Source organism: Calonectris borealis, chromosome 2, assembly GCF_964195595.1.
Source record: "Calonectris borealis chromosome 2, bCalBor7.hap1.2, whole genome shotgun sequence".
Classification (NCBI taxonomy): Eukaryota; Metazoa; Chordata; class Aves; order Procellariiformes; family Procellariidae; genus Calonectris; species Calonectris borealis.
This window is the reverse complement of record NC_134313.1, coordinates 106,085,625-106,112,070: the sequence shown is the minus strand read 5'-3', so window position 1 is coordinate 106,112,070 and position 26,446 is coordinate 106,085,625. Positions and strand designations below refer to the sequence as shown.

At 39.5% G+C, this 26,446-nt stretch overlaps 1 protein-coding gene across 1 annotated transcript in view; it reads left to right on the top strand.

Annotated features, from left to right (window-relative positions):
• COL15A1 (collagen type XV alpha 1 chain) overlaps positions 1-26,446 on the top strand; it is a 105,787-nt gene that overhangs the window by 57,852 nt on the left and 21,489 nt on the right. The window contains exons 19-31 of the mRNA XM_075140842.1: positions 1,804-1,866; positions 2,774-2,809; positions 2,902-2,985; positions 9,256-9,321; positions 11,195-11,230; positions 12,816-12,878; positions 14,909-14,986; positions 15,103-15,138; positions 19,811-19,864; positions 19,947-20,006; positions 22,077-22,145; positions 22,494-22,535; positions 24,939-24,984. Of these exons, the coding sequence (XP_074996943.1) occupies positions 1,804-1,866; positions 2,774-2,809; positions 2,902-2,985; positions 9,256-9,321; positions 11,195-11,230; positions 12,816-12,878; positions 14,909-14,986; positions 15,103-15,138; positions 19,811-19,864; positions 19,947-20,006; positions 22,077-22,145; positions 22,494-22,535; positions 24,939-24,984 (733 nt within the window). The remainder of the gene's footprint in view (positions 1-1,803; positions 1,867-2,773; positions 2,810-2,901; positions 2,986-9,255; positions 9,322-11,194; positions 11,231-12,815; positions 12,879-14,908; positions 14,987-15,102; positions 15,139-19,810; positions 19,865-19,946; positions 20,007-22,076; positions 22,146-22,493; positions 22,536-24,938; positions 24,985-26,446) is intronic.

Below are 26,446 nucleotides of genomic sequence, written 5' to 3'. Positions count from 1 at the left end.
TAAAAAAGCATAAGAAGAGAGGATTTTTCATCCTATGAACTGTTAATTTGAATTTCTTCTATCACACCAGAAATGCAACAGAGAAGACCATTTGGCTTTGGATGCTTTGAAACTCTGTTGTTCTTTAAGATACTCCTGTAGAGTATTAGATAATTCTCAATGGTTTTATTGGGTCACATCCATCCATCCCAGTATCCTGTCTCCAAAAATGTCAAAAGCATATGCAGTTTGAGCAGATGCTTAGATACAATTTGACTTTATAAAAGTGCAAGTATTACATCATAGTTCTCCTGAGTGACCTCCTAGACTCCAACAATTTGTGACTCAGGGACTTTCTCAGCTAGAAGTGGTGTCTGGACCACAATTAGATCTCTTCAAGTGAACTTGAAGTCTCTCCTGGAACTCATGCAAACTTCTACAATTTACAAGACCTTGGGGCAAGGTGCTCTGCCAACTTAACTACACATCCATGAACCTCTTCCAGCTATTTTCATTGATGCCCACTATTTCTTCTATTAGAAGTGTGAGTCCTTAACTACTCTCTACTTTTAGAAGCCTCTGCAATATTCTTCACTCACCTCCTCATTCGTCTCTTTTCCAAGCTAAAGAGTCATGACTTACACCATCATGTCTCATATAGAAGCCATTCTGTACCTTCCATTATTCCCATTGGCCTTTTCTGAAGTTTTTCTAGTTCCACTAGATCCTTTTCAAGATGGAAAATGTGACCAAATCAGTGCACAGAATTCAAGTTATGGGCATACGATAAGTGGCATAGTAATGTTCTGTGCTCTTGTTTTCCTGTCCCTTTTATAATAATTTCTTGTATTCAATTTATCTTTTTGACAGCTACTGAGCTGACCTTTTAATGGAGTTGTCTATGTCTACTAGATTTTCATGGTACCGTCTACTGTAAAACCTCAAAAATATTTTCTTGAAACAGAACAAAAAGAACCAAAGCAGCCTTTTCCTAAAAAAAGCCTAAAACACTCCCTTCAAAAAAAAAGAACAACCAAACCCAAACCAAACCAAACCAACCAAACAAAAAAAAACCACCACCAAAAAAAAAACCACCAAGCAACCAAACAAGCAAACAAACAAAAAAAAAATAGCCCCACTACTAAAACAAAACAGGGCTAATATGTCATTTGGATGAATCATTAGGCTGTTCTGTGTCATTTCCTTTGCTCTTTCATATGACACAGAGGAAAACAGATGCAAAAAATGTAGTTCACTGTTTATCTGGTCCTTTAAGAATTCAGAGTCTTCTTTTATACATTTTTCTCTGGGCAAACTGCATTATCATTATTGAGTGATATTTCTGTTTTTCCCATAGAACAGAGTAACTGATCAGATTCTTAACACTAATATACAGTCCTGCATTAAACTAGAGCAGGGGCTATCAAACTTTTTGCCCCACATACCAACTCCCATCTACATTCAATGCCTCTCCCTCCTCTTCCTCCAGCCTGAGAGACACTTAACTGAAGGGTGGAGTGAAATGTACCCACGAAATACGTCTTGGGGGAAAGCAACAGAATTCACCCTTTTGCAAAGTGGAGGGGGGAGCATTGGAGAAGAATGATTGAAGCTGCATTAAAAAAACCTGCTCAGCAGGGGAAACAGAAGGAGGAGTGGAGAGAGCAGATGACTAATAAGATTATGCTGACTCCACGGAGCCCCCCACAAGCCTCCCCCCAGTCCATTCAGAATCATTCTGTGTCCCTCCCAAGAGTGATAGCCTCCTGCTTGTATGAAGCTGAATACAATTTAGAGAGAATAACAGTATATTTGTTGTGGCAGGGAATTCCGGGGACAGATGGAAAACCAGGCTTTCCTGGCATTGCTGGACATCCCGGAGATGTGGTGAGTAGGGCTATCATAATCTGTGATCGCCTAACACATACTGGCTCCCAAACCTATGTCTTAAGGATCAGCAGGAGCCCTAACAGTACTTGCTGGCAGCCTGTGGAGAGCTGGGCCTGGGTTTGTCCTACTTAACCTGGAGGAGTTACCTCAGACACCAAACACAGGAACAGAGTGTCCCTTGACCTTGCCTCCCTCATCAGTCAGAAGTGATACAGGCATCTCCAGAGGCTAGTTCTGATCCTTCGACACTCATTTGCTTTTAATTATTCAGAAATCAGCTATGTTTTTAATTAGAGCAAAGCCAACAGGCTCATAGGTAATTTTAATGTATTTCTCATGCTTAAGAGCTGTGAGGATTACAGAGCTCTTTAGCTGGGAAATCCCATGGCTCGTCCCCTGCCACCTTCCTCTTACTCGTGCCAGACAAGCTGTCTGCATCCCCAGCACAGTGAGTTGTTTCGAGGGGCTGGTCAAGCTTAGAAATAACCTGCCTCAAAAATGACTGCTTAGCTCGCCTGTGTTCCCCTGCCCGGTCCATTGGGCAATCCTGGACACAACTGAGGTGGCTAACGCCGAGAAAGGAAGGAGCAGCCGGGCATGGCTGATTTCAGTGCAGTGAAAGAAAGGCTTGTTGAATTAATCCCCAACTAATGAAATGTTGTGTACCCCTTTGCTTCTGGTCTTCTGTGAACTCTGTCCAAAGTGCTGGGAAATACTTTTAAGAATCAAATCCTCAGAGGGTCTGAGTTGAAACGAGCTGGCCCCATTTGTGGTTTGAGAGAGCTGGGAATCAATCATTCTGTACCTGCATTTTACTGTTGTGATTTTTGTGAAACTAGAGAAAGCACATTTTCACAATTTTTCCTTTTAAGTCACTTATGCTCTTTTTTTTTATCACATGCAGGGTCCAAAAGGGGAGAAGGGTGACCCAGGACCTCAGGTGGGATTGTGTGGATTTCATTCTTTCTGAGAAACCTAGTAAAATGTAGTACTTAATAGCTGGGGTTTTCACCTGCAATGCTTTTGAAATAGGGTGAACCAGGACAGGACGGGAACAGTGTTGTGGGACCACCTGGACCACCAGGTCCACCAGGACCAATCATAGCAATACCTAAGGTAAGTGTGTTTATCAAGCATTAAAGTCTCTATAACTCATCTTACAGAGAAGAAGGCACAAATGGTTAACAAACTGGTAATTCTGCTGTTGATGTTCAGGTCATAAGTCTACTCCTCAAAACAAAAAAATCTCAATATGTCTCTGTATCAAATGTATTTGTTTTGAAAAGACAAAATAGGAAAGTGGGTGAAGAGCTTACATACAAGAATTATGGGGTCATATTGGGAGCTTCTCGTAAACTCTCCAGGTGATTCTGCAGGAGTTGTGAACATCAAAAATCAACAGAGAAATGCAAAACTGGGCATGTTTAAAAAAGCAAGGCACCTGAGACACAGCAGTATGTAGGAGAGAAATACTTTGTGTTTTCTGACAGGTGTCCACTATACAAACCAGAGCACTGACTCCGTTGTGGAAGCAACAGCCAAAAGTACCAAAGGGTAAAATGCTAGAAGCTCATAAAAACTGTCCAATATCCTTTAGCTGCATGTATATTTTCAGTCAGTTTTGCTTTGTGTACATCAGCCTTTGCAAAAACAATACTAGTTAGCAGTAATGAAGGCTAGAAATTAGGATGAATCCCATTTCAAGCTGACAACAAAAATCCTTGTAGTTGGCTTGATATGACATTAAGATCTGGAGAAGCTGTGAGTGGCTGCAGGAAATTCTTCACCTCTGAGAGCTGAAGGTGCCTAAAACAGCCAGACTCATCCATAGGAATAAGTATAACAGCAGTAAGAAATGATTTGTGATTGCAAGAAGGGAAAATGTCCAGCTGAGAAATCTGTGTTAGGGAAAGCTGGGCACCAACATTATCATAAAGCTGAGCTACACATAACATCTTTTGTTGACTGAAACAACTAGGCTTTCACTTAGACTTCTGCCACTGATAGCAAATACAGCATAAATTGGCATCCCATAGCCCACATAATCAGTCCCAAAAGAGTTGGGTTTTTTAACTAAATTTATTGAGTATCCACCCAGAATCTTAGCATCCAAGACCCTAGGATCTTGGATGAGCAGGATTATAGATTCACAGAAATGTTGGTTGGAGGGGGTGTCTGAAGATCATCTAGTTCAAAGTCCTGCTCAAAGTGGGACTGTCACCAGCTCTACACTTTACCATGTTTCTGTTGGAGTTTCTGGGAAATTCCTCGATAGCTGTGACAGAAATGCTGATGTAAAATTCATGTTCTTTCTCACAGCCCTGCCACGGTGTCACTGTGGGCCTTAACTCTTATCAGTGTTAACTTATCAGTTAACTTATCAGTGACTAAACAGCTCTGTTTGCAGTAATAATGAACCTGAATATGTTGTTCCTGAGCTCATTAATACTTGAAAAAACACTGTGAAAGCCTCAGAGGGAGGACAGTATGTATAAGAAATGTAAAAAGATTATTGAAGCTGACATAGCAAACTAATGACACTAGTTTGCTGGGGGCTGCATGGTTCCCTACACATCGTGATAGTCACAGTCCACATGTCTATTTAATGTGTAGCTATGTCTGAAGAAACCTAATATGCATCCTCTGAATTCTCCAGAACTTCTATATGAACTACTTTCACCATAACTTACAGAAATGTGTAGAGCCTAGTAGAAGCTGTATTGCATTAGGTGTATTACAAACCCATATAGAAACCCATTTTCTTCTCTAAATACCTTGGAGTTTAAGAAGTAAGCTCTCTTACAAAGTAGGGTGCATAATATATGTGGCTTTATGTACGTTTGTAGCATAGGTATTCTGAGGGGATACAGCAAGAGCCATCTATCCTCATATGCTTCAAATCCTCTATATGGTTAATCAGATGATTTCTCTGAGGACTTGGTATGCTGGATTTTGATACAGATAATTAAATGTGTGTGTGTGTGTGTGTAAGTATATGTCACTATATGACATTGAGTTCTACCTGCCTCACAAATGTTTGTATAAGAACAGGACCCTTGCTTACTATACATTTGCTGAAATAGAAGATTAAATTACCCAAATACATTTTGTTGACTCAGTCTCTCATTTTTTGTAGTTAGCTTCAGATATGGAAAGAACTTCTGGAAGTAGACCTATCAATTGCAGTTGGAATTACAGAACTAAAATAAATACCAGTACCAGTTGTTGTAATGTGGATATTGGCTTGACATGGGTAGAGCGGCAGAGGTCAATTAAGTGATCTAAGTGAATCACAGGGCAGTTAGAGAGATCACTGCCCGGGTCAGGGTCTATTAGTTCACTCATTTAACCATTGTGTAGCCAAAGACAACAATATTTCTTGGGCTACGGAAGTTCAATGGGCTGATCTATCAGAGTTGGAAGGAAGTTTTCTTATGAACGGCTGTGTGACTACAACTAAACAGATTTTATGCTGCTTGATCAAATTAAAACAAATTGAAGAGCTGCTGCAGTTTCAGTGTTGTTGAAATATTAAGATCTGATGGGGACAGCTGTAGCTCAGGGCCAGGCCTCACCAATATCTGGCCAATAGCACATTGATTGAACTGCACTGAAAAGTGGACCTTGGTTTCATCCTCATTTAACCTGGTCCCTATGTGAACTGAGGGGATTTGATTCCTTCAGGAGCCACTTCTAACACTGTGAAAAGACATGGTAAGATAAAACTGAGGTCTGCAGTGGAACCTAGCCATTTCCAGGCTTCTGCAGTATCTACCAACACCATGGGTCTCAGAGGCTTGCCATCCTTTCTGCCTCCTCTGTTGCCTCCTGCTGTCAGTCAGGAAGTCTGCTCTGAACTGTCCTGTTCAAAAAAAACAATGTCCCTCAGTTTGCTGCTGTTCTACTAAAATCAATATTCCTCATCCTATATTGGCTATTTCGCTCTTTTGGAGCATAATCTCTGATACTCATTGCATTTTCATGCATGGAATCATGATAACCAGTAAATGACCGTATTAATTGTTGCTACAGTTTTATCACTCCAATTTAGTTGGATACACTACAGAAATAGATTTCTGTATTCAAAATTTTTGAATAGAGAAATTTTATTTGATTTAAATTTAAAACTTTTAAACAATTATGTATTGCTGCCATTATTCATCCATAGTTTAGGTACAAGAACTGAATGAAAGGCCTGGAGAAAGGTTAATGTTGGTGGTATAAAGCAAATGTCAAAAGATTTTGTGTTTCTTATGTTCTTCCTGTAATTCTAATAAGGGCATATTCATGCCATTTGGATACAAATCTGAAGGTTTACTTAGAACCCAACCCAGACAATCACACTAAAAACTACTGTTTCTTCCTTTTCATAACTGTGAAGAAAATATGAAAAACAACGTTATCCTTTATTTTGTAGTCAGCACTTTCTGAACTGATTTGATGTATTGAAAATTACATTGCCGGATTGTTGCTATTAAAGCTGCTTGCACAAAAAGGAAGATAAATAACTATATACCCGGAGCAGGTTGTAAAGAGTGCAATCTTTTTCTCTAATCATCATCCTTGTACCCTCTATTTTCATATCTTCTTCAGCACTGTGTACAGTTTTCTGATTTCCAACCACAATTTCCATTTGCAGCTAAACTCTATTTATAAAGTACACAAAATGCCTGATCCAAAGCTCAGCAAAGCCTTTGAGATTCTTTCCACTGACTTCAATACAGTTTGGATTGAGCCCAGAAAGAATGAATACTGAGTAATTCCACAATGAAAAGATAGTGTAAACCCAGGGCTCCTGGATTTCTGCCACCAGCTGTAGATAAAGCAGAACAATTGCAGCAGCAGGGCACTTTTATTACTGTCATTAAAGTAACAGTCCATGTCCTGTTCCCTTTCTGAGCCATGTAGAGCTGGGAATACAGTGGGACCAAAGGCATCATGCTACCCCCGGAGCAATGCAGCAGAAAGTTCATGCAGGCTGGGAGGTGGAGTGCTGCCTGCAGGACTTAAACTGTCTTTTTATTTGACAATTTTCCAGTGGTTTTTGTAGAACGTGAGGACAGGGAGCAGGTAGCAGCACCCAGTAAAAGTGCTTTAGCTGCATGAATCATGATGCTAACATGACCTCAAAGTACAGAAAGTTGACCACACACTGCCATGCTCAGATGACATAGGGTGGGACAGGACAGGACAGGACAGGATAGGATAGGATAGGATAGGATAGAATATGTGATGTGACCAAGCAGGACTGTCCTCTTTTGTGTCCTCCTTCACATCCCAGATTAGAAAAATAGTATTCAGAGGCTCGTAAGATAATTGGAAGTGAGCTCTGGAGGCCATATGGTCAAACTTCCTATTCGAAGCAGGGGTAGCTTCAAACTTAGTTCTTGTATACTGTATTCACAACAAATATTGCAAAAGATTGTGATCTGATAGCATTGATCTGCACATGGTTGCAAGCAGAAGAGGCACTCAGATTTCACAATACCTCAGTGACAACATGCTTATTCATGTGCTAAGTGAATTCCCTGGCACCTGAAGTCATGCCCTGCCCCAGCCTTGTGAAATTCAGAAGATTTTCATTACATTGAATGGGAATATACTGCTGCACACAGAACCTTATATTGAAATGGATGGCATGGCTTGCCTGCTAAACAAGTGGACTAGTTCAAGCCCCTAAGGAGATTCAGTACATATTTCTGAATCCAAAACAAGGGTAAACTGTCACACAATAAATGGGACTGTTGGAGTGAAAGAAATGAAACAAATGACAAAAACTGAGTAAGGATTTCTTTTCTCCCACAACATTTATATAGAGCAAGCACTTACATATTGTCTGTCCTGAATTGTAATATATGACCATATGATATAGTATTGGGAACACATATTTAAACCGGAAAGGTAGCTATCTGAAACCAAAATGAAACCAAAACGAAAGCCTAATCGTAACATCAGGACAAGAATCTGATTGGGAGCAGCCAACGTGGATTTACTAACGGCAATTCATTCCTGACCAAAATGATTGTTTGTCTGTGGACAAGGGATGGGCACTGAATGTTGTACACCCTGACTTTAGGAAGGCTTCTAATGCAGTCTCCCATAGTCTTGCTATCACCAAACTGATGACCTATGAAGTGGATAAGCGGATGATAAAATAGGTGGAAAATTGGCTTAATTGATGGACTCAGAGAGTTGTGATTGGCATTCATGAAACTGCTTCTGGAGTCTCCAGTACAAGAAAAATATTGACATAACAGAGCAAGCCCCATGCAGGGCTGCCAAGATGGTCAGGGGACTGGAGCACTGAGAGAACTGGGTCTGCTCAGCCTGGAGGAAAGAAGGCTAAGGAGAGACTTTATTGCTGTCTACAACTACCTAATCAGAGGATACAGAGAAGATGGAGGCACCCTGTTCTTGGAGGTGTATGGCAATATTATAAGATGTAACAGACACAAGTTGGAATATGGGAAATTCCAATTAGATATAAGCAAAAACTTTTTACCCTGACGATGCTCAAATACTTGAACCAGTTGCCCAGAACAATGTGGCATTTCCATGAATACAGGTGTTCAAGACTTAACTGGACAAGTCCCTGAGCGACCTGATCCAATTAGACCTGCATTGAGGAGGGGCTTGGACCAGATTATGTCCAAAGGTCCCCGTCTACCTTCATTATTCTGATTCTGTGATCAAATTATGCAGAAATGCCTGAGCTAATGCTGAGCTCACTAATTCCAGGATAGGAAGCAGTATAACAGCATTGCTATTATACTGCTCTGTTCAGGCTTCTTGAGACTCAGAGCTGATTAGCTTAGGTGCTGCTCCACATCCAAGCGACTATACTGTTTTGGGGATCCAAGCTAGTTTCATTGATTGCATACACAGCAGCATGATCAGAGCTGACTTAGGAATCACTGCATGGCACTGCATGGTGTGATGCAGACATGTCCAGAATATAATTATAACTTCAACTCTACAACAGGACGAGCATGGTCAGACAAAGATTCACCATCTTATAATGCCAGTGACATACTGGAGTATAAAACCTTCATTTTGATCTTTATCCTACTGAGGAGAAATTACTTCAGGCTGCAACATTTGGTGTCATAGTTTTCAAATTAAAAATGAGAGTCAGTTAACTAAAGTTTTGAAAGCATTCTGAGATCCTTACATAAGAAGTGTAAAACAAATGCTAAGTTTTGTTATTCCAGATGTATAACAAAAATTAGAAGTAGAGAGTGTTTTCTGTTTTGTTTCTATTTGTGTTTTTCTCCCCATAGTTATAAAGGGATGCTTTAACTGTCTATACATTTCTAAAAAATGTATGTGTGCCCTAGATAATCAATTTGGGATTTGAAATAACCTGTTCCTTAACCATTTTTTTAGCTACTACTCAATGATACAGATGGAATTTTTAACTTTACTGGAATTAAAGGACTTCTTGGGCCTCCAGTGAGTATATGCTGCTTTATTAAATCTTCAGTATCAGCTAGAGCTGAGTTTCCTATGCTTTAGAATTGTGTTCCTGTTAACTTCAGCACCAAGCTCTGTGGAAGTACTTCAGGGCAGAACTGAATTCTGTGTGAATGAATTGCTTTTACACATTTGTATGAAAAAGGAATTGGCTTAGCTCTGAATCTGAGCTATATGCTCAGAATGACAGAAATGTGGAACTGATGCAAAAATAGGGACCAAGATTTACATAGCATTTCTTCCTATTTTTTTCTGTTCTTGTTTTTCAAGTCATAAAATGTTGGGATAAAGTATTTTGCTCAGTTCTCCTTGAGACTGCAACTAGGAATGCTAGGCTCCTGTGTATAAGTTTAGTCTCACAGCAATTATAGCTGTGGATGGAAAGCTGGAAATTTCATAAGAGAACAACAGATGTGAAATTTCAGGTTCTGTTTTGCAGCTAGGAGTATAGCTGCAAAATAGTTCAGTCAAATATTTGAAATTCTGAATGCTTCTTGGTAATGATTTAAAATTCCTAGGACTGGATCCAAAGAGAAATCTACCTTTTCCAGGCTGTGGAGTCTATTCAAACTGGAATTCTATAATATATTGCACTTCGCAAAATTTTAATCCCCCCAAACGAAACATCTTACTTCACAGCTAGTTTCATTTGTGGACTGTTGTTTGTGTATTTTATTTTATCTGCTTTCTGGTTTGTGAGCACAGTTCTCTCTCTCACATTCAATCCCTGATGAAACAAGGAAAACCAAAATGTGTGTACCTGATAGCAGAATTTCACTCCACATACCCATAGTTTGAAAAAAAACATGTATCTTATTAATACAATTGTCCCAAAACAAATATTTTCTAAATCTGTCAGTGAACTGGGAAGACAGACATTAGCTCCAATAACAGCTTTTAACTTTTATCTGTTAGCCTAACATGCCTCTTTTCCACTTGTCACATGGTAGGATGACCTCATATTATTGTGGCTGCATCCAGCTGTGCTTATGGTAAAAGAGTTTCCATGGAAGAGTATTTTGATGTGTTTCCTAAAGACCTGATTCTTCTAATCCCTGGACATAACAGGATGCCAGGATAGGACGGGCCCTCTTGTGTGAGCTCTGTTACTGCAGGTAGTTGCCATTCCAGCCTTAGATGACAGGTCCTCAAAATAACATAGACAAGTGGGCTCATGAGCCCAACAGAGATGCATTGGTTTGTAATCGTTGTTAGAGTTACAGTCCCAACAGAAAGAAGTAGGTCCTGTAGCTCGAAGTGCAGCTGCAATTGGAAAGGTCTTTGAACCTCAGTCTCAGCTCACTCTAGTCAGGAAAGAGGTGCAGTCTCATAGTGGCTCAGGTAATACACATCCAGGTGATCTGAACTAGAACTAGCGTGTCTCTCTGCAGATATCACAGTGGGGCAATCTTAAATATGCCCAGTACAAATCCAAATCCATGTTTCTATTCACAGCCTATTACACACTCTATTTTCTATCCACAGACAACCAGGAGCAAAAATGGCAAAGGTGGGAGGGCTACTGTGGTCTCTGTGCTGGAATCTGGAAAAGATGCAAAGGAGGCTGAATTATGGTTGCATGCCTTTCATATGTGGAAAATGTCACCTTTCTTCAGCCTTTCCTGGATCTCTGTCCCTTCAGTTTTGGAAAGTAAATGCTAACATCCCAGAAAACGTTAGAAGCATCGGGTGTTGTGGAGTGTTCACAACTTTACCACTGGCTGAATGAAGTTCTTAATCCAGTTTCAGATCAGTTAATATTCACAAATTATGCAATACATGGAAATGCATACTCTATTTTGCAAGTCTGTAATATGTGTTTGTAAGGAGGTGGGGTTTTTGCATTTTGCAGGGGCCAGATGGCAAGCCAGGTCTGCCAGGATTTCCTGTAAGTATTATGTTCCTTGGATTTAAGTAAGGATTTTTTAATATAGTTTAATATTTAAAAAATTTATATTGTACAGAATTTACACAAAGTCTAATAAATTTTCATATGGGAGACTAGGTCTTTAAGGAATCAACAGCTATGGTAGAAATTAACTCTGCCGGAAATGAAGTACACTGTGATATGCACATCTCGTATTTCTGCTTATTTCAGAATCAGTTCTATAGTTTAAATCTAAATTTAATTGACTCTGACAAAAAATTATGACCTAAGGAAAAGACCTATGCCATTCATGGTTTTAAAAGTTATCTTCCTATGTATATGTAATTGTATTATCCTTTAGGCTTTTTTTGTCACAACTACAGAGTATAGTAAAGCCCTACGAGATGTACCATTTTTATTTGATCCTTTAGGAAACATTTATTATTTTTTGTAATAACATACCAGTGCCACCACGGAAGCATTGCACAGCCATAATATCAAAAGGTGCCTTATACTATGCTACCTACTTACTGCGCTCAGACTGCCACACCATATAAATATTATCTGGCTTGTGACTTCATATAGTATTGTTTATACTATTATATTTATATTCTATATAATGTGATAGAATTATTTTCCCTTGTTATGATTGTTTTACAGTTCAGATACGTGCATATGGTCTCAGGATCCTTTGTCTATTGCCTGAGAATAACTAAGGAGAAAACTGGGAAAGCTGTCAAATGATGTTGACAAAATGCTGGCAAATTGCCCAGAATTCTACAGAAGGTTGTTTACTAAGTCCTGGGTATTGTGGACTGCACAGGAAGCCAAAGAAAGGGGGAAAAAACTCCTTAAAAATACTTTTCATTTGAAAAACAGCTGATAACATTTAGAAAGTGATATAATGAATTCTTAAGCTCTCTGTCATTTACAGAATTTCTACAGACATGAAAATATCATTCTTGTTCTTACCTCAGGTCTTTTCTTTATCTCTTCACTAATGCAGAAATCATGTAGACTTGAATTTAGTTCTTGGTGGGTAAAAAAATGCTTCTGAATGCACTTATAATGGAAGATCGTAAAAAAACGTGTGATCTGAGTGGAATGTTTTCACCACAGAATAGATAAAGAAATTATCTCATTTTCAAATATATAATCTCTATCTCAGATAAAAATATTTTTTTAAAGTACTGTTAAAAATATAGCTTCAGAAATTCTGTTGAAAATCAGTCTGGCTGAATGATCGTGAAGGAAAAGAGAATAGATTAGAGAGGAAATAGAGAATTTTAGGCTGAATTTATTAATTCATTTATTAATCTTATTAATGTTTGCATATTTCTCTTTGTGAATATGTGTATCATCTACACTGTGATAAACATCAGGGTTTTTTTGTTTTGTTCTTTTTAACAGATTCTCCCTATATGATATTTGTTTTGGGGAATACTTTGATTCAGACAGCAATTTAGTCTTTTAAGAGTTCTTACATTGCAACTAGAGTGATTCAAGTTCAAGTTTTCCAGTTATGTAAAATTACATTTAGTAAAATGGGCCAGCTCCATATTCTTAGCAGATATCACCATGGATTTATGTACTTGTTTTTGCTTAGGGCCCTCGGGGACCGAAGGGTGATACTGGTTTGCCTGGATCACAAGGACCCAAAGGACAACAGGTAAGAGAAAATGGATAGGGAAAAGTACATTCTGCAAAATGTGTTAGATGACAAATACTTAGTGACATTAAAAGTTTAATTATTCTAATTTTACTAGGGATTGGGATATTAATAAGTTCATGTGAAAAATTTACTAAGTGGAAATTGAAAGAGCGCTAAACAAAATACAGGAATACCGAGAGCTAACGTTCCTGCCCCAGTGTTGAAATTCTGCAGTGCAGTATGCATTTATCAGAATAAGTTTGCATAAACATTAAACATGAGGTGACCTCTTCTTGCATGTTGATTGTTTGTGCTAACACCCTGAGATCCTAACCGAAAGGCCAAATAAAAAAAATATTAATCCTTTCCTCCTCCTTTGGCACAGAGGGCTTTGCCTACAGAATGAAGACTGCAGTTTTCCATTCCCAAAGAGAGTATAAGACTTTGGGAGATCTCTCCTTAGGATCCTTTCCCTTATTTCCGCACAATAGTGTTTATTCTGTAGCACCGCTGAGAGGTGACTAAGGACTGACTGCTATTTTGTAAATATTGCAGCTGCTGTTCTGTTTTTCTTCCCCTTCTCATCCACCTGCAGGAAGCAGGGAAGAGGAACATCTAAGTTATTACAATCTTGGGCATAACAAAAATGCTTTCTGCTTATTCTTTGTAAGCTGACCTCACTTTCTCAGAAGTAATAGGAAGGCTTGGAAATGGTTAATTATGGTTTGAAATGGGATTGTAGATGAACATTGCTCAGAAGGAAACATCTCAGGCCACAAATACCAGTCCCCTTTTGTCACAAGGATTCCTGTTCTTTTACAGAGTGCATAAAATGATCAAGCTCAACCTTGAAATCAGCTGGGTTTTTTGGTTTGGGTTGTGGGGTTTTTTTGTTTGGGGGTTTTTTTTTGGCTTCTGCTGTCCGCACTGGAAGGAACTGAAAACTTTGAAGCCATTATATTTTGTACGCATCAATGACATAGTGATATTTCTGAGGCTATTTCTGAGGCGTGGACACCAGGTTATGCTCAAGAGTGATGAAGCTGGGAACCACAATGAAGCTGCACAGACACCTAGGAGCATTTTGCTTTAAGGATCATGAGATGCTTCTGTTGCAACCTCAGGTCCATAAAATCTTAGAGAAGATAAAGTCAGTGAAGCCAAGCTTTAGAGAGACTCCAAAGTATCCAAAGTGTCCTCAGGGAGACTGCAAAGACTCCAAAGATTTAAGAACCTGAAGAGGAACTGAGTTATAGCACTTCCTGCTCAGTGGAAGTGCTATAACCTGGACTGTCATTTTAATCAGCAATGCAATTGTTAGTTTCAAGCCAGATTTCTTTCATTAGAGATCTTGGGAAAGCTATTGTACCAAGCTGCCTGAGACAGGAGGAGGAAAGTTACAGCTGAAAGATCCAGAGTGGGAACCATGCACCGGCACAGAGGAATGACAATTCATGGTTGTGGTGCTGTTATTCAATGGAATTACCCCTTGAAGAAGTGGAATGTAGATGGTCATAATTTGAATGCTGGGAATTGGCCTTCATTGAAGGTAATGAGGCTGCATCATGCCAGGCATATAGAGAGAATGATTCATGCTTTCCTGATAGCAAAATCAGGACAGTTAGTGTTCTATCAAGATTTTACATTTCCAGCAGGATTTCCTGACCAGTATCTAAGCTGATGGTACACAAGAAGACACCAGTAGCCTGTCTGCCTTTGGCAGAGGTCTTTCGTGAACACAGCATGTTTCACATAGTTACTCTATTGAAAGCAATCAAAAGTCTTTTTAAAAAAATAAGTACTTGTTCATCTCAGAGAGATTTACACGAGCAGGATATTTTTAGTGTACTTCATTATGTTTTAAGAAAGATCAGCCCTTTTCTCCCCCAGAATCAAGCTTCATCCAACTCACATTGATATCACTTTATGTTTGATATCAAAGGATGACTAATCTGTCATGCTTCAAACAGCAGTAATGCTGCTTTGACTTCTTCTGATTCATTGAGAACTACCTTGTAAACACTATAAAATTACTTTGATAATTGCAGGGTGAAAAGGGAGAACCAGGAGCTATCATTGCTGCTGATGGATCTTTAACGGAATTATTAGGAAGAAAAGGGGAGAAGGTGAGCTAATACTGTGTTATGTTCCTCCAGAATGTTTGGTGGCCTTGTTACCAGCCACTTCTAGATAATGCATGAGTTCTCCTTGTCATTGCTCGATGTGTGTCTCTCCTCAACAGGGTGAAGCTGGAGTGGTGGGATCAGTGGGACCAATGGTAAGACATTTCCAAAGATGAGTGGTTCTTTTTTTAATTTGCTTTGATTTTACAGATAATAGTAAATGTAAAGGTAGTTTGTTTTAGCTTTTCATTCCTTCTGAGTAGGGATGATAAGGAGTAGTCATGCTTCAGGATGATCAATGTCCTTCAGAAAAGAATGTGGTTGTTACATATGTGGTGCTGTAAACTACTGACTTGATTCAGAATTTAAATTCTGAATGCACAATGTATCCGTTACTATCTAAACAGACAGTGAAATATCATCAGAGCCAGCAACTTGCATAACTTAGGACTCTGAGTGAACTGGGCTTGTTTAGCCCCGAAGATAAAAGGCTGAGAGGAGCTCTAATGGCTCCCTGCCACTGCCTTAAAGGGAATTATAGAACAGACAAAGTCAGGTTCTTCTCAGAGGTGCACTGGAAAAAGACAAGTGCCAATGATCACAAGTTCCAGCAAGGGAAATTCCAATTAGTTATAAAGAAAAAAATTCACAGTAAAAGTGGTTAAACACAGAAATAGGTGCTCAGAGAGATGGTGGATTGTGGAACAAGGTGCTGAGCGGAATCACCTAACTTGGAAGTTTGTCTTGCTTTGAGCAAGGGGTTGTACTAGATGATCTCTAAAGTTCCCTTCCAATCTAAATTGTTCTTTATTTCTATGATTTAAAACAACTGACTACATCAGGCTCAATTTCTGTCGGTGCCAATAATTTGCAACTGCCTTGGATTCTGAGGAAGTTGCAAATCAGGCAGTAGTAAGACCATTTACCAAAATCAGGATTTAGAGGCCTTCTTTCAGGTACTTGGCCTGATATTGTTGAATGGACACAGAATATTGTGTGAAAGCACAAGAAATTAGTTATAAAATAAGAACAGTTGACCAGACTCAGTAGTGTTAGAGCAGGAATTAATTTCTTCTAGTCTAGCGTTCCAAAGATCAAGGATATTGAGTGTTTCTTTGCTTCTGCTTTTGATGTAGCCTGGTCTCTGTTGTGCCTACGTGAATGTTACTGGGTGTTGTTGTTTCTGCACACCAAGGTGTGTAGGAGATTTTGCCATTAGTTTCTGTGATCTTTAGAAGTGGCTAACTGGGTGTGCTGAGTAACTGCTTTTTTAATTACTGTGTATCAGAATACCTTGAGGCGTCTACCCTCAATAGGTATATATAGGGTATAGACAGATACCTGTCTATCCTAACTTACCCGAAAGGGAGTTCCTTTTCTCCTCCTTGTATGACTACAAGGTGAATCTATACTTTCACCTCGACATAGAATCATAGAATAATTTAGAATGGAAGTGAACTTCAGAGATCATCTAGTCCACACCACTGCCCAAAGTAGGTCTATTTAGCTCAGGGACTTGCCCAGTCGAGTCTTCAACATCTCTTAGGACAGAGATTCCACAGCTTCTCTGGGCAGCACGTTCCAATATTTGACAAACTTCTGGGTAAAAAAAGTTTTTCCTTATATTTATTTGGAATTTCTTATGTTCTAGCTTGTGTTCTTTGCCTCTCATCCTGTTGCTGTGCACTCTTCAGGACATGTCCTTTTTCTATCAGCCCCAAACTCTGTGTTTACATCTCCTTTTGTACTGCCACGAGGTGCTTCATACACTTCAGCATGCAGACAAGGCCATTCAGAGGAAGTTCTTGCCAGCACTGGAGCAAATGATTACGCTGCAGGAGAATTTGGCACACTCCTGTCTCAAGACTTTGCTCAGCCAGTTCCTCTTCTTAGTGCAGCACTCTAGTTTGATCATCGCTGCTAATGGGGATGATTCATTTTGGTGTTGTCGCATAGAAAAAATCCCTTTGTAATCAGTGGGAGTCCTGTGCAGCAAAAATATGCAGACTTCAGAGTGCTGGGCCAGAGCCTCTGTGGCATAATTACCAAAGTTTTCATTACGATGGTTCTGTTCCACTTCGTGCAAAGTAAGACTCTGGCCCAGGAACAGCTGTGAGGTAGCTGGGGACTCTGTTCCTCTGTGCTGTTAAAGCACAATGAACTCATACACAAGTTTCCAGAATTTAAAAAAAATTCCCTACTCATTGCTCCCCACGTTTTCGAGACTTCAGCTGGACAGAAGAGAGGATCACAGGAGCTTGGAGCACAAGGAGCTACAGAGAAGTAGTGGTTTGGTATATGAGAGCTAGGGATAGTCAGGTTAGTACTGTTACTAGCAAAAGCAGAAGAGACAAACTGAATCCAACCTCCTGCCACAGGGGAAATGAGAATCTCTAACCTGCTCCATTATGCTGTTCACTGTCAGTGAAGCAAACTGCTGCATATAACTGAATAGGAGCCCTTAGTAAGAATCACGGTGTCAGTCTGCCCAGATCGACTCTTTGCTGCTGTAAATGAAATTTCCTTTTCTGGTAAGCAGTCTCCTGTGGCTTCTTCACTTCATTCTTTCACTTCTAGCTGTGACTGCTGGCTTCTGTCTCAGGGAGTCGCTAACATCTGTCGGGGGTGGGCTGGCATTTTGACAGAGAAAAGAGTAAAGGTGGCTCCAGCATGGTCACCTCTCACATTGTCTGTGTTTATTTAAATCCCAGTTAAAGCATGAGATCCAGACACTTCTCTTTATTTAAACTAATAAAAAAGTCTGTTTCCAATCATCTTCATTGCTCAGTAAAGCTCAGATTTGCATACTCTTAAAGGCTCAAATACCAGAAAGTGAAATAGAAAAATATCCCACAACATTTGGGATTTCTTTTTTTTCAAACCCCATTATTTGATATGGTAGCACGGAAGGGTGGGTTGAATGATTTTGAAAGCTTGGGGGCACAATATTGCCAAAGTGCACCAGCAATCTATTGCCTGCTTTAGACACAGGCATTAGCTTTGATCATATGGGCAGAAATTACCTTCAAACAGGAAATGAAATAGAAGTTTAATAAAGGTCCTACCATCTTCGAACAGTTTCAGCTGCCATTAGTGAGCCTTAAACTCTGATTACAATGGTGATATTATGAATCAATACGTTCACATGTTAACCATTTCTGAATTTCGTCTCTTATCCAGTCTTCAGTTTTGGCATGATAAAAATTACAACAATTAATCCATGAATTTCAGCTTGATGTTAAGATAAATCATCTCATCAATATCAGATATATTTTCCATGAATGTACACCACTTTTCAATGAAATGATATTACATAAAGGCAAGGACAAACACTTGCCAGTTTAAAAAAAAAGGTTTTGTTAATTGAAAATTCTATCAATATGGCAATAGTTTAATTCATAAAATGGAGTGGTAAGAGACTGGTATTTGAATCCAGATGGTATTCTTGTGTCAATATTCTGCTGATCAGATGAGATGCAAAACTCTGAGTATGCAAATCACCCAAGTATAAACATCAGGCTATTTCTTGCAACCTTTCTAGCTCTTCACTTGCCTTGAACTGAGACATAACATGGCAACAGAACTGGACTGTAAATAAGGAGACTTGGTTCTGCCACAGGCTTGCTTCCTTCTTAGTCTCCGCTTTCCTTAATAATCAAGAGCAAGTGAGTGGCAAGATGGGGATTTCCTCTTGGTTTTTGATTGTTTGCTAGTTACCTTTTGAAGTAGCAGTCACAATGCCAACAAATGTTTGTTACTGTTAAAGTGATGTGCTGAAATTGTGGTAAGCAGTGCAATAGCCAATGTCTTTCTTCCATCAGCGTAGGTCTATGTTAACCACCGTATTGCAGGTAGCAATAGAAAGTCTGTTACAATAATCACACCTGTGATTTCTCAGGATTAAACACGTCAATTGTCACTTATAAGTGGTATCTGCATGAGATCTATAGACAGAGATTATTTAACCAATAATGCAAGAAAGGGTAACTCTTAGCATTTCCCCAGACTGAAAAAAAGAAAATGAAAACAGAAAGGTTGATACATATGCAAAGAGATTGTCTAGACCCTTGTGGTTTTGTTGAGTTTCAGGAAGCTGACAGCATATGAAAGTTTGTGGTATCCTCAGGTTTACTGCTTTTTGCTGATCACTTGCTGGCTACCTAGAAGTTGCATGCTTGCAAATGCCCAATCATAGATTGTCCATAGTCCTGGACCACTTTTCCCAGGCAGCCTGCTTGCCCTTTCTTTTTGCAATCACTGGTATCAATTTGTGATGCCTGATGGGTCAGTCAGTCTTGTATAAAGAAGAATCTGTTCTGTTTCAACTATCAACCCCCTTAAATCCACATACCCAGGCTGGCAAGAGGCATGTAGAAGCCTGACACTATACGAATTCTCAGGCTGGTCCACAGACATTTCTTCATAGGGCCTGATTCAAAGATAATTAGAAAAACAAAGCAAACCGAAAGGAGATGCACAAAGCATACACCACTAACTGCCTTTTTTCTACTGATTGATACATTTAATTTTCCTTCAATACATAGTGACTCAGTTTTGAATTGCATACTCTACAAATGGCTGAGAATTTAGACTTCATTTCAGAAAACCGGTCTCTTCCAGGCCAGAGTTGACTGTTATATGCAGGCCTCAGCTTCTGAGATCACTCAGGAGAGCAAGTAGACAGGACATTCTGTGCATTCTCTGCAGACAATCACAGACTGATTTTTAATGCAAATATAAAACTATGCCTCTTATTCTAAATAATCAAGTATATGTCAAAGATATGTTCCATATATTCTCCATAATCACATTTTCCTTTTTGTCCAGGGACCAATAGGACCTACTGGACCTAAAGGAGAACTTGGTTTCCCAGGACGTCCAGTATGTATTATGCTCTCAAGTAGAATGCAGATATAGGAGTTTGCTTCTGACATATACTACTGACTATTTCTACTTATTTCAGGGCCGCCCAGGACTGAATGGACTGAGAGGTGTGAAAGGTGATCGAGGCAAAGCATTTAATGTAAGTTCTTATGTATTGCAATTAGTTGAAAAAAAAATCCTGTTAAAATCTTAAGTCAAGTCTGAGTTATATGAATTCCTTTAAAATGATGACAGGACTAAAAACCTGAAATGATCTAGCAATAATTATACGTTTCTGCTACTTTTCCTACCTGGTAACAATCACTGAAAAGTCAACTTCTGGGTCCATCTGGACAGTTCTTGCAGATATACATATTGTATCAGCTCCCAGGTGTAAGTTATATGTGTAATTCACTGTTAGTACAGCTGGTTCAAATAGCAAATGATCTGGGATTGTCAACTCTTTCTATATATCAAAGACTTCCTGATCCAGGCCATCAGTATGACCCCTCACAGTGTAAAGATACTCCCATAGGCTCTTAGCTATCTAGCACAGGTACAAACAGGACTTGAGCATATCATAGTGAAGTGGCATCTACTCTACTAACAAAGAGATAACTTGCTAATACCTACTACCTAACTACCTTTAGTTGCCATGTACACGTATCCACAATAATGACCGCTGCATAGATGATAGCATATCCATGCCCACCTACAACCTGTAGTTATGGAATGACAAGTAATGAACCAAGGTCCTGGTGCTGGAAGTCTGTTCTGATGAAAAGACTTCATACAAGTGGTCTCATGGCAAACATGAAGACTGGACTGCACAGCCATAAACACTGCTGAGCATAAGCAGTAAGTTTCACAATAGCAAAGTAATTTGTGTGGCTGTTCTGATGTCATGGGGCAATCTGTGCTAGAAAAATTGGTACCCATACCACAACAGCAGCTAATAATATTTCATCTGCATCAGAGATATGCTGAAAAAAAAGACAAGGGTATTTTACTGTGTTAGCATAGAAATCATAAGGTAGGGATCAGCTAGGCATCAGAAGAGGTGATCTAGTCAATCTCACTATATTTTAGTAGAGCACTTTTTGTAAATCAGTTCTGTTGTATAAGTCCTCTGGTTCTACTTTGTTTAAAAGAAAAAAACATATATGGCACACAAACTGCAAAACACAAGTATGTTGTCTGTCTGGACAACAAATACAAGTGAGATGATGATATTGTTTTATCCGACTAACAGGGAGACTGAGAATAGGTAAGTATCTAAGTATCTTCACAGAAAGAAAAGACCAGGTACTAAAGGTTGCTTACACCTCTAGCAAAAGGTGTAAATAGGAATTTTGTTGCTGGAAGGCGAAACCAGACAAATTAGACAAATTCTAATTGGAAGAAAATGACAGAAAATATGACTAGCCACCGGCAGAAAATATTAAAGTAGATTTTCCATTCCTCCATATATTCAAACAGTGTCAAGGTTCATTTTCTGGATTGTCTGCCTTAACCAAACAGAAACCATTAAAGCAAGTATAACTAGATGAAGTACCTCAGGCTGGGACATTAAAGCAAACAAGCAAACAAAACAGGCTACATGTTCTAATAGTCCTTCCTGGAGTGCTCAGGGAAGATAAAATCTAATGGAACTTTAATTATTGATGAGATTACATGTGTCACCTCACAGAAGCTTGCATTGATGTGGAGAGAAAGATGGACATGGCACGGTGCCAGGTTTTTAAATGACACAGTAAAGAGTTGGTGTCTTTTTTTGTAAAGGGCAGTCACGCCTCCAGTCTGGTAGCGTTCCTTCAGGGTGCTAATTAGTGTGTAGTTATCTGACTGGCACTTGATAGTATATGAATCTCAGCAGTCTTGAGAATCCCAGACCAGTCTCAGATATCTAATTTTCCTTGGATGAGAGATCCAGTGCCTTTAATTTAATTTCAGTTTTTAGTGCTTTGAGGTTTCCGGTTTGGGGTTTGGGGTTTTTTTTCCCCCTGGAAACAACAATCTTAGACCATTTTGTTCTCCACAGAGTGCTTTAGGTTAAATATTAAAATTCACCTGACAGGTTGGTGCCTGTAACTGAATGCTCAGTCTCCTCTCAAATTTTTTTGGTTAAATGGGGCTCTCTGAGCCCCTTGGCCTTCTTTCTGTAGGGTCAGTTGTATTGCACATGAAAAGATCTGTCTAGTACCTTCCTTCTTTCTCTTTCTCTTACCAGGGCCTTCCTGGCTTGCCTGGACCCCCAGGGCCCCCTGGACCTCCAGGACGTATAGTTTATATCAAAGGAGTAAGTACAACTGGGGATCAGGTGCTGCTCTAGAAACAGTTTGCAAAGGGAAACTTCAAAACTTGTCTCAGGCAACACAGTTTACAGTGGGTGACCTTGCTTGTGTGCATAGGAAAATATCTCTTAAGTGGAGCCACTGTCACATAAGAATTTTGCCCCACACACACAGAGTGGGACCTGCTGACAGAGCTGTGAGAGCTCCCCGGCAGCAAGCTGGGTTCTCTGCTTGGGAGGTGCTGATTTTTGTTTCCAGGCTTTGTCCCGTCATGTCTATTCGATCTATTTGGTGTGTTATCTGCTGTATTATACCTACGTTCATTAAATAATTTCCCTTCCTGTTTTCAATAGACAGTTCTCCCAGTCTCTCCCAGACCTCATTGCAAAACGCCAGTAAGTCATACACAGAATCTTCTCTTAGCAAAATGCATGGCCATGACAGTACATAACCAAAGTAGCTATATACATAACCATGGTAGCTTTGCAGCTTTTCTCCCCCTGCCTTCTGCTTTGCACCAGAGATGTGTTTTACCTAGTCTTCAAGATAACAGATTTTCAAGTGATTAGATACCCCAAATTAGCCATATATAAAATATATAACAGAACTAGAAACACTAGAACCTTTTGCTTACAGCACTTTGATTACTTGGTTGTCCAACACTTTTAATGCCTTTCAAAGCCCGTGTTTCCAAAGTTTAAGAGTTGCTTTGGGGAGCTGAATGTTTATACATACATGTACACACATTTTTCAGATGTATATATAAATACTGTCTCCATGTTGTTATGTCTTTAGCTGTTTTCAATTTCCCTGTCCAAAATAACACTTGTTATGTATTTCATTGTGGCATGAAAGATGCATCAGAAAAGAAAGATCATGTTCTTTATTTGACGCTCAAATGCAGTCTATTCACATATAAACATTTATTATCTCAAGAATGGCTGCTGGTGAAGCTCTGCCCCTGCTTTCCAAAGGGAAAGACAAAGTCCCCATTACCTTCAGAGGACCTGCAATTTCACACATAGCGTCAAAAGAAAGGAGATGGAGTTTATATTTTCAGAACACCCTGATGCAATTTTTGTTTAATGAATCATGGAAATTACATCCTACAATGAACAGAGTTCAGTCCTGGAAGTACTTTCCTTAGGGCAATATTGTACTGTTAAGCCATGGGTTAGGTACGTGGAAAGGATTCTGTCTTTGAGAGTCACAGTCCTCCCCTGAATAGTGTGGTGTGCCATACAGCAGTATGGCTGTTCTACTTTCCTGGTAGACAGTATAGCTCCAAATAGTATTGTGCCCCCTCCTCCAATTTCCATTCCAGTTCTTTTTCACTTATTTTAGAGAAGCAGCTCTTGACTCACAGTATACTAGATGCATTGATACTCATCATTACCCTACCCTTACAGCTGAAGAAAGATGTATCCCAGCTTAAGGATCTTTCTGTTAATTAATGATAAACAGTCATTACTCTATGGTAATTTGACATTTCTACGGTTTTGGCCTACCACCTCCAGACACCATCTTTTTACCTCTTTGAATTCCTCCCTTAAATCTTCCCATTCCCGCCATATAACATTCTTGTATGTTAATCACATATGTCCATAATCACATATGTCCATAATCACATATGGATTAGTCAGTCTCACCTCTGAAACCTGACTGGATGAGGCCCTGAGCAACCTGATGTAGTTGATCCTGCTTTGGGCTAGACAATCTCCAGAGATGCCTTCCAACCTCAATTCTCCTATGGTTCTCTGTGGAATGATTCAAACAAGCCTGTTTTGGCTGAATTTCAGATAATAATAAAAAGTCACTTTTCAAGAAGGTTACAATCAGTGAAAAAAAGCAGTAACTTTTATGTGCACAAGTAATAGAAACCTGTACTTATAAGCACCTCTTCGTGCATCTGAGTATGCTAGATAGATTTGTCCTACATTTGTGAATAATCTCCTAAACCTATCCGAGTTTATAGATAAGAAGTCTGCTGTACATGCCTACATAAATGAATATCGATAAAGAACTACAGACTGAACCCCACAAGTTTTCCTCATGTGAACTGAACTTCTGAAGTTAATGGAGCTATCCATGTGAGTAAGACTTCTAAGAGCTAATACTACAGGATTAGCCAGATGCAGCACCTTCAATTTTTTTTCATACGCTTGCTTAGATTCATATAAATAGTACTAGCTAGTACTAAGATCTGTCCATTTCCAAGCACTGTGCCACATTTTAATTCCTGCACTGTCCCTGTTTTGAGGACAGGCAGTAGAGTTAAGTAGCATGCCCACTGTTACAAGTGGCTGGTGTCAGAACAGGATAAACTAGAATACCTTCTGCCTCCCAGTTGTGGTCTCAATGCATCTGGAGCATAGGTCAACATCAGACAGTAGGCATAGCCATGATCTGATGAAGAATTTACAAACACAGTCTGTTATCTTACAGTCAAAAATCAAATCCTGCTTTCAAATGCAGTGATGTAAATTCAGAAATGTTCTTGGAGAATGAGTTTTCTGATGCTTCAGTGGCATGACTGAGAGTAGGATCTGCTGATGCCTCCAAAACGCATGTTGTTAGCCTCTTGCTGAAAGCATGTTGCATGTTAAAGAGAGCACAATCCTGAAAAAAGCTTGATCAGCTAATACTTGGACCTTGTGAAACTGGAGATAATCCTAGAGTGTTGTTATAATATTTACTGTGATAGCATGCAAATTTTCCAGGATTTCAGTCACACCAAGTAATGCACTTCCATTGGTTAATGTGTATGGATAATTTTTAATAGATTTCTTTGTCTGTAGGTGAGCACTCCTTACCCTGGAAATCAAGAAGCTCTTAATGTCCATGGTGAGCAATTCTTTTCTTGTACCTTGGTTTAAATAAGCTTTTTTTGTTTTTTCTTAATTAAGCTCTTTTTGCTTTTTCTTGGCTATTGCATAACTGGGTTTATGGGGGAAAAAAAGAGGAAAAAAAAAAAAAAGGTGGGCTCACTTCTTTTTCTGGTGAAACTGTATCATATCTTGGTCCAGTCTCAACATGTAGGCCAAAGAACAAATGAGCCTAGGTGTGCACTTTGAAGACTAAGATTTATAAATTGAGCAGTGCCACACAGTTTCTGCAAGATCTAATCTTACAAGTCCTCTGTCAGAGCAGAGGTGTCACACATGGCTGCACCAAATCATTACTCTCTGCTCTGGCAATGCTCCTAAGATGCAAATTCTAAAGTCCACCTGATACTACATCCCACCAAGCAACCAGGTGATCTCATTCCTCCAGTGTTTGACTGACAGTGTCAAAACCACTTCCCTTCTCTGAGTGACTGATACCAAAAAACCTCAGCTTGTAATCAGACCTCCCATCCTTTTGCTTGAAAGAAAATTATCACAGGCAGGGTCAACACATACTGGCTGCTGGAGTCCCAGAGAATATTGCTGAGGGAAAGAAACAAGCTATTAACAGTTCTTTCTGTGAAGGGGGGGGTGAATTTTCTGGCGAGACGGAAGAAATGTCTCTCATCCCCTCCTTCACTAGGACGGTGAGGCCTGTTGAAAAGAAAGTAATTTTTGGGGTTTGGGAGTAGCTAGGACAAAAACCTGGTAGGCAGGCGAAGAAGGAAGTAAGACTAATGGTGAAGGAGAATGAGAAACTCCACACATGAGAACCCTGGGAAAATTGTCACGAGGCTGGAGAAGTTTTGTTAGTTTTCACTCCTTTTAATGGAAGGGGGTTTCAGGACATTGGAGGGTCAAATTTGTGGGGTACAATCATGCCCTGAGCTTGCTTTCTGAATCCTCACTGCTGACTGACTCACTCACCTCTTACAAGTGAAAGCCCGAGTCTTGTGCTTGGCAAACTGTCCACAGTTCTTCAGGGCTATGTCCACCGAATTAAGTCCATAGAGCCTAGGCTGTCCAGTGCTGCTCCTAAATTCAAAGACTCCCAATTGCTTGTCACCCCCTGCACACAGGGACTCCAAAAGATTTCTCTGTCCATATTTTTGTTTTGCCCACAGAGAGCTCGAAGTTCTTGTTTCAAGGCATTTTCCTTAGTTCTAAGAGTTGACTCCAAGCTGATAAAGGACATTTTGATATTTTTAGACTTTCAGCCCAGGCAAAAGCTTGAAAGTGAGGATTTTGACTATAACCATTTTTGTTTAAAACTTGTCGGTTTTATTCAATTAATCATTATAGCTTCTTTTCTCTAAATGCATACTGATTCTCAACCCAAACAGTAAATCCTAAAGTTACTCCAGCATGGATCCCTTCCTTCTTTGGTTTAAGGAGGAAAAGTCACCATTTACATACAGTCT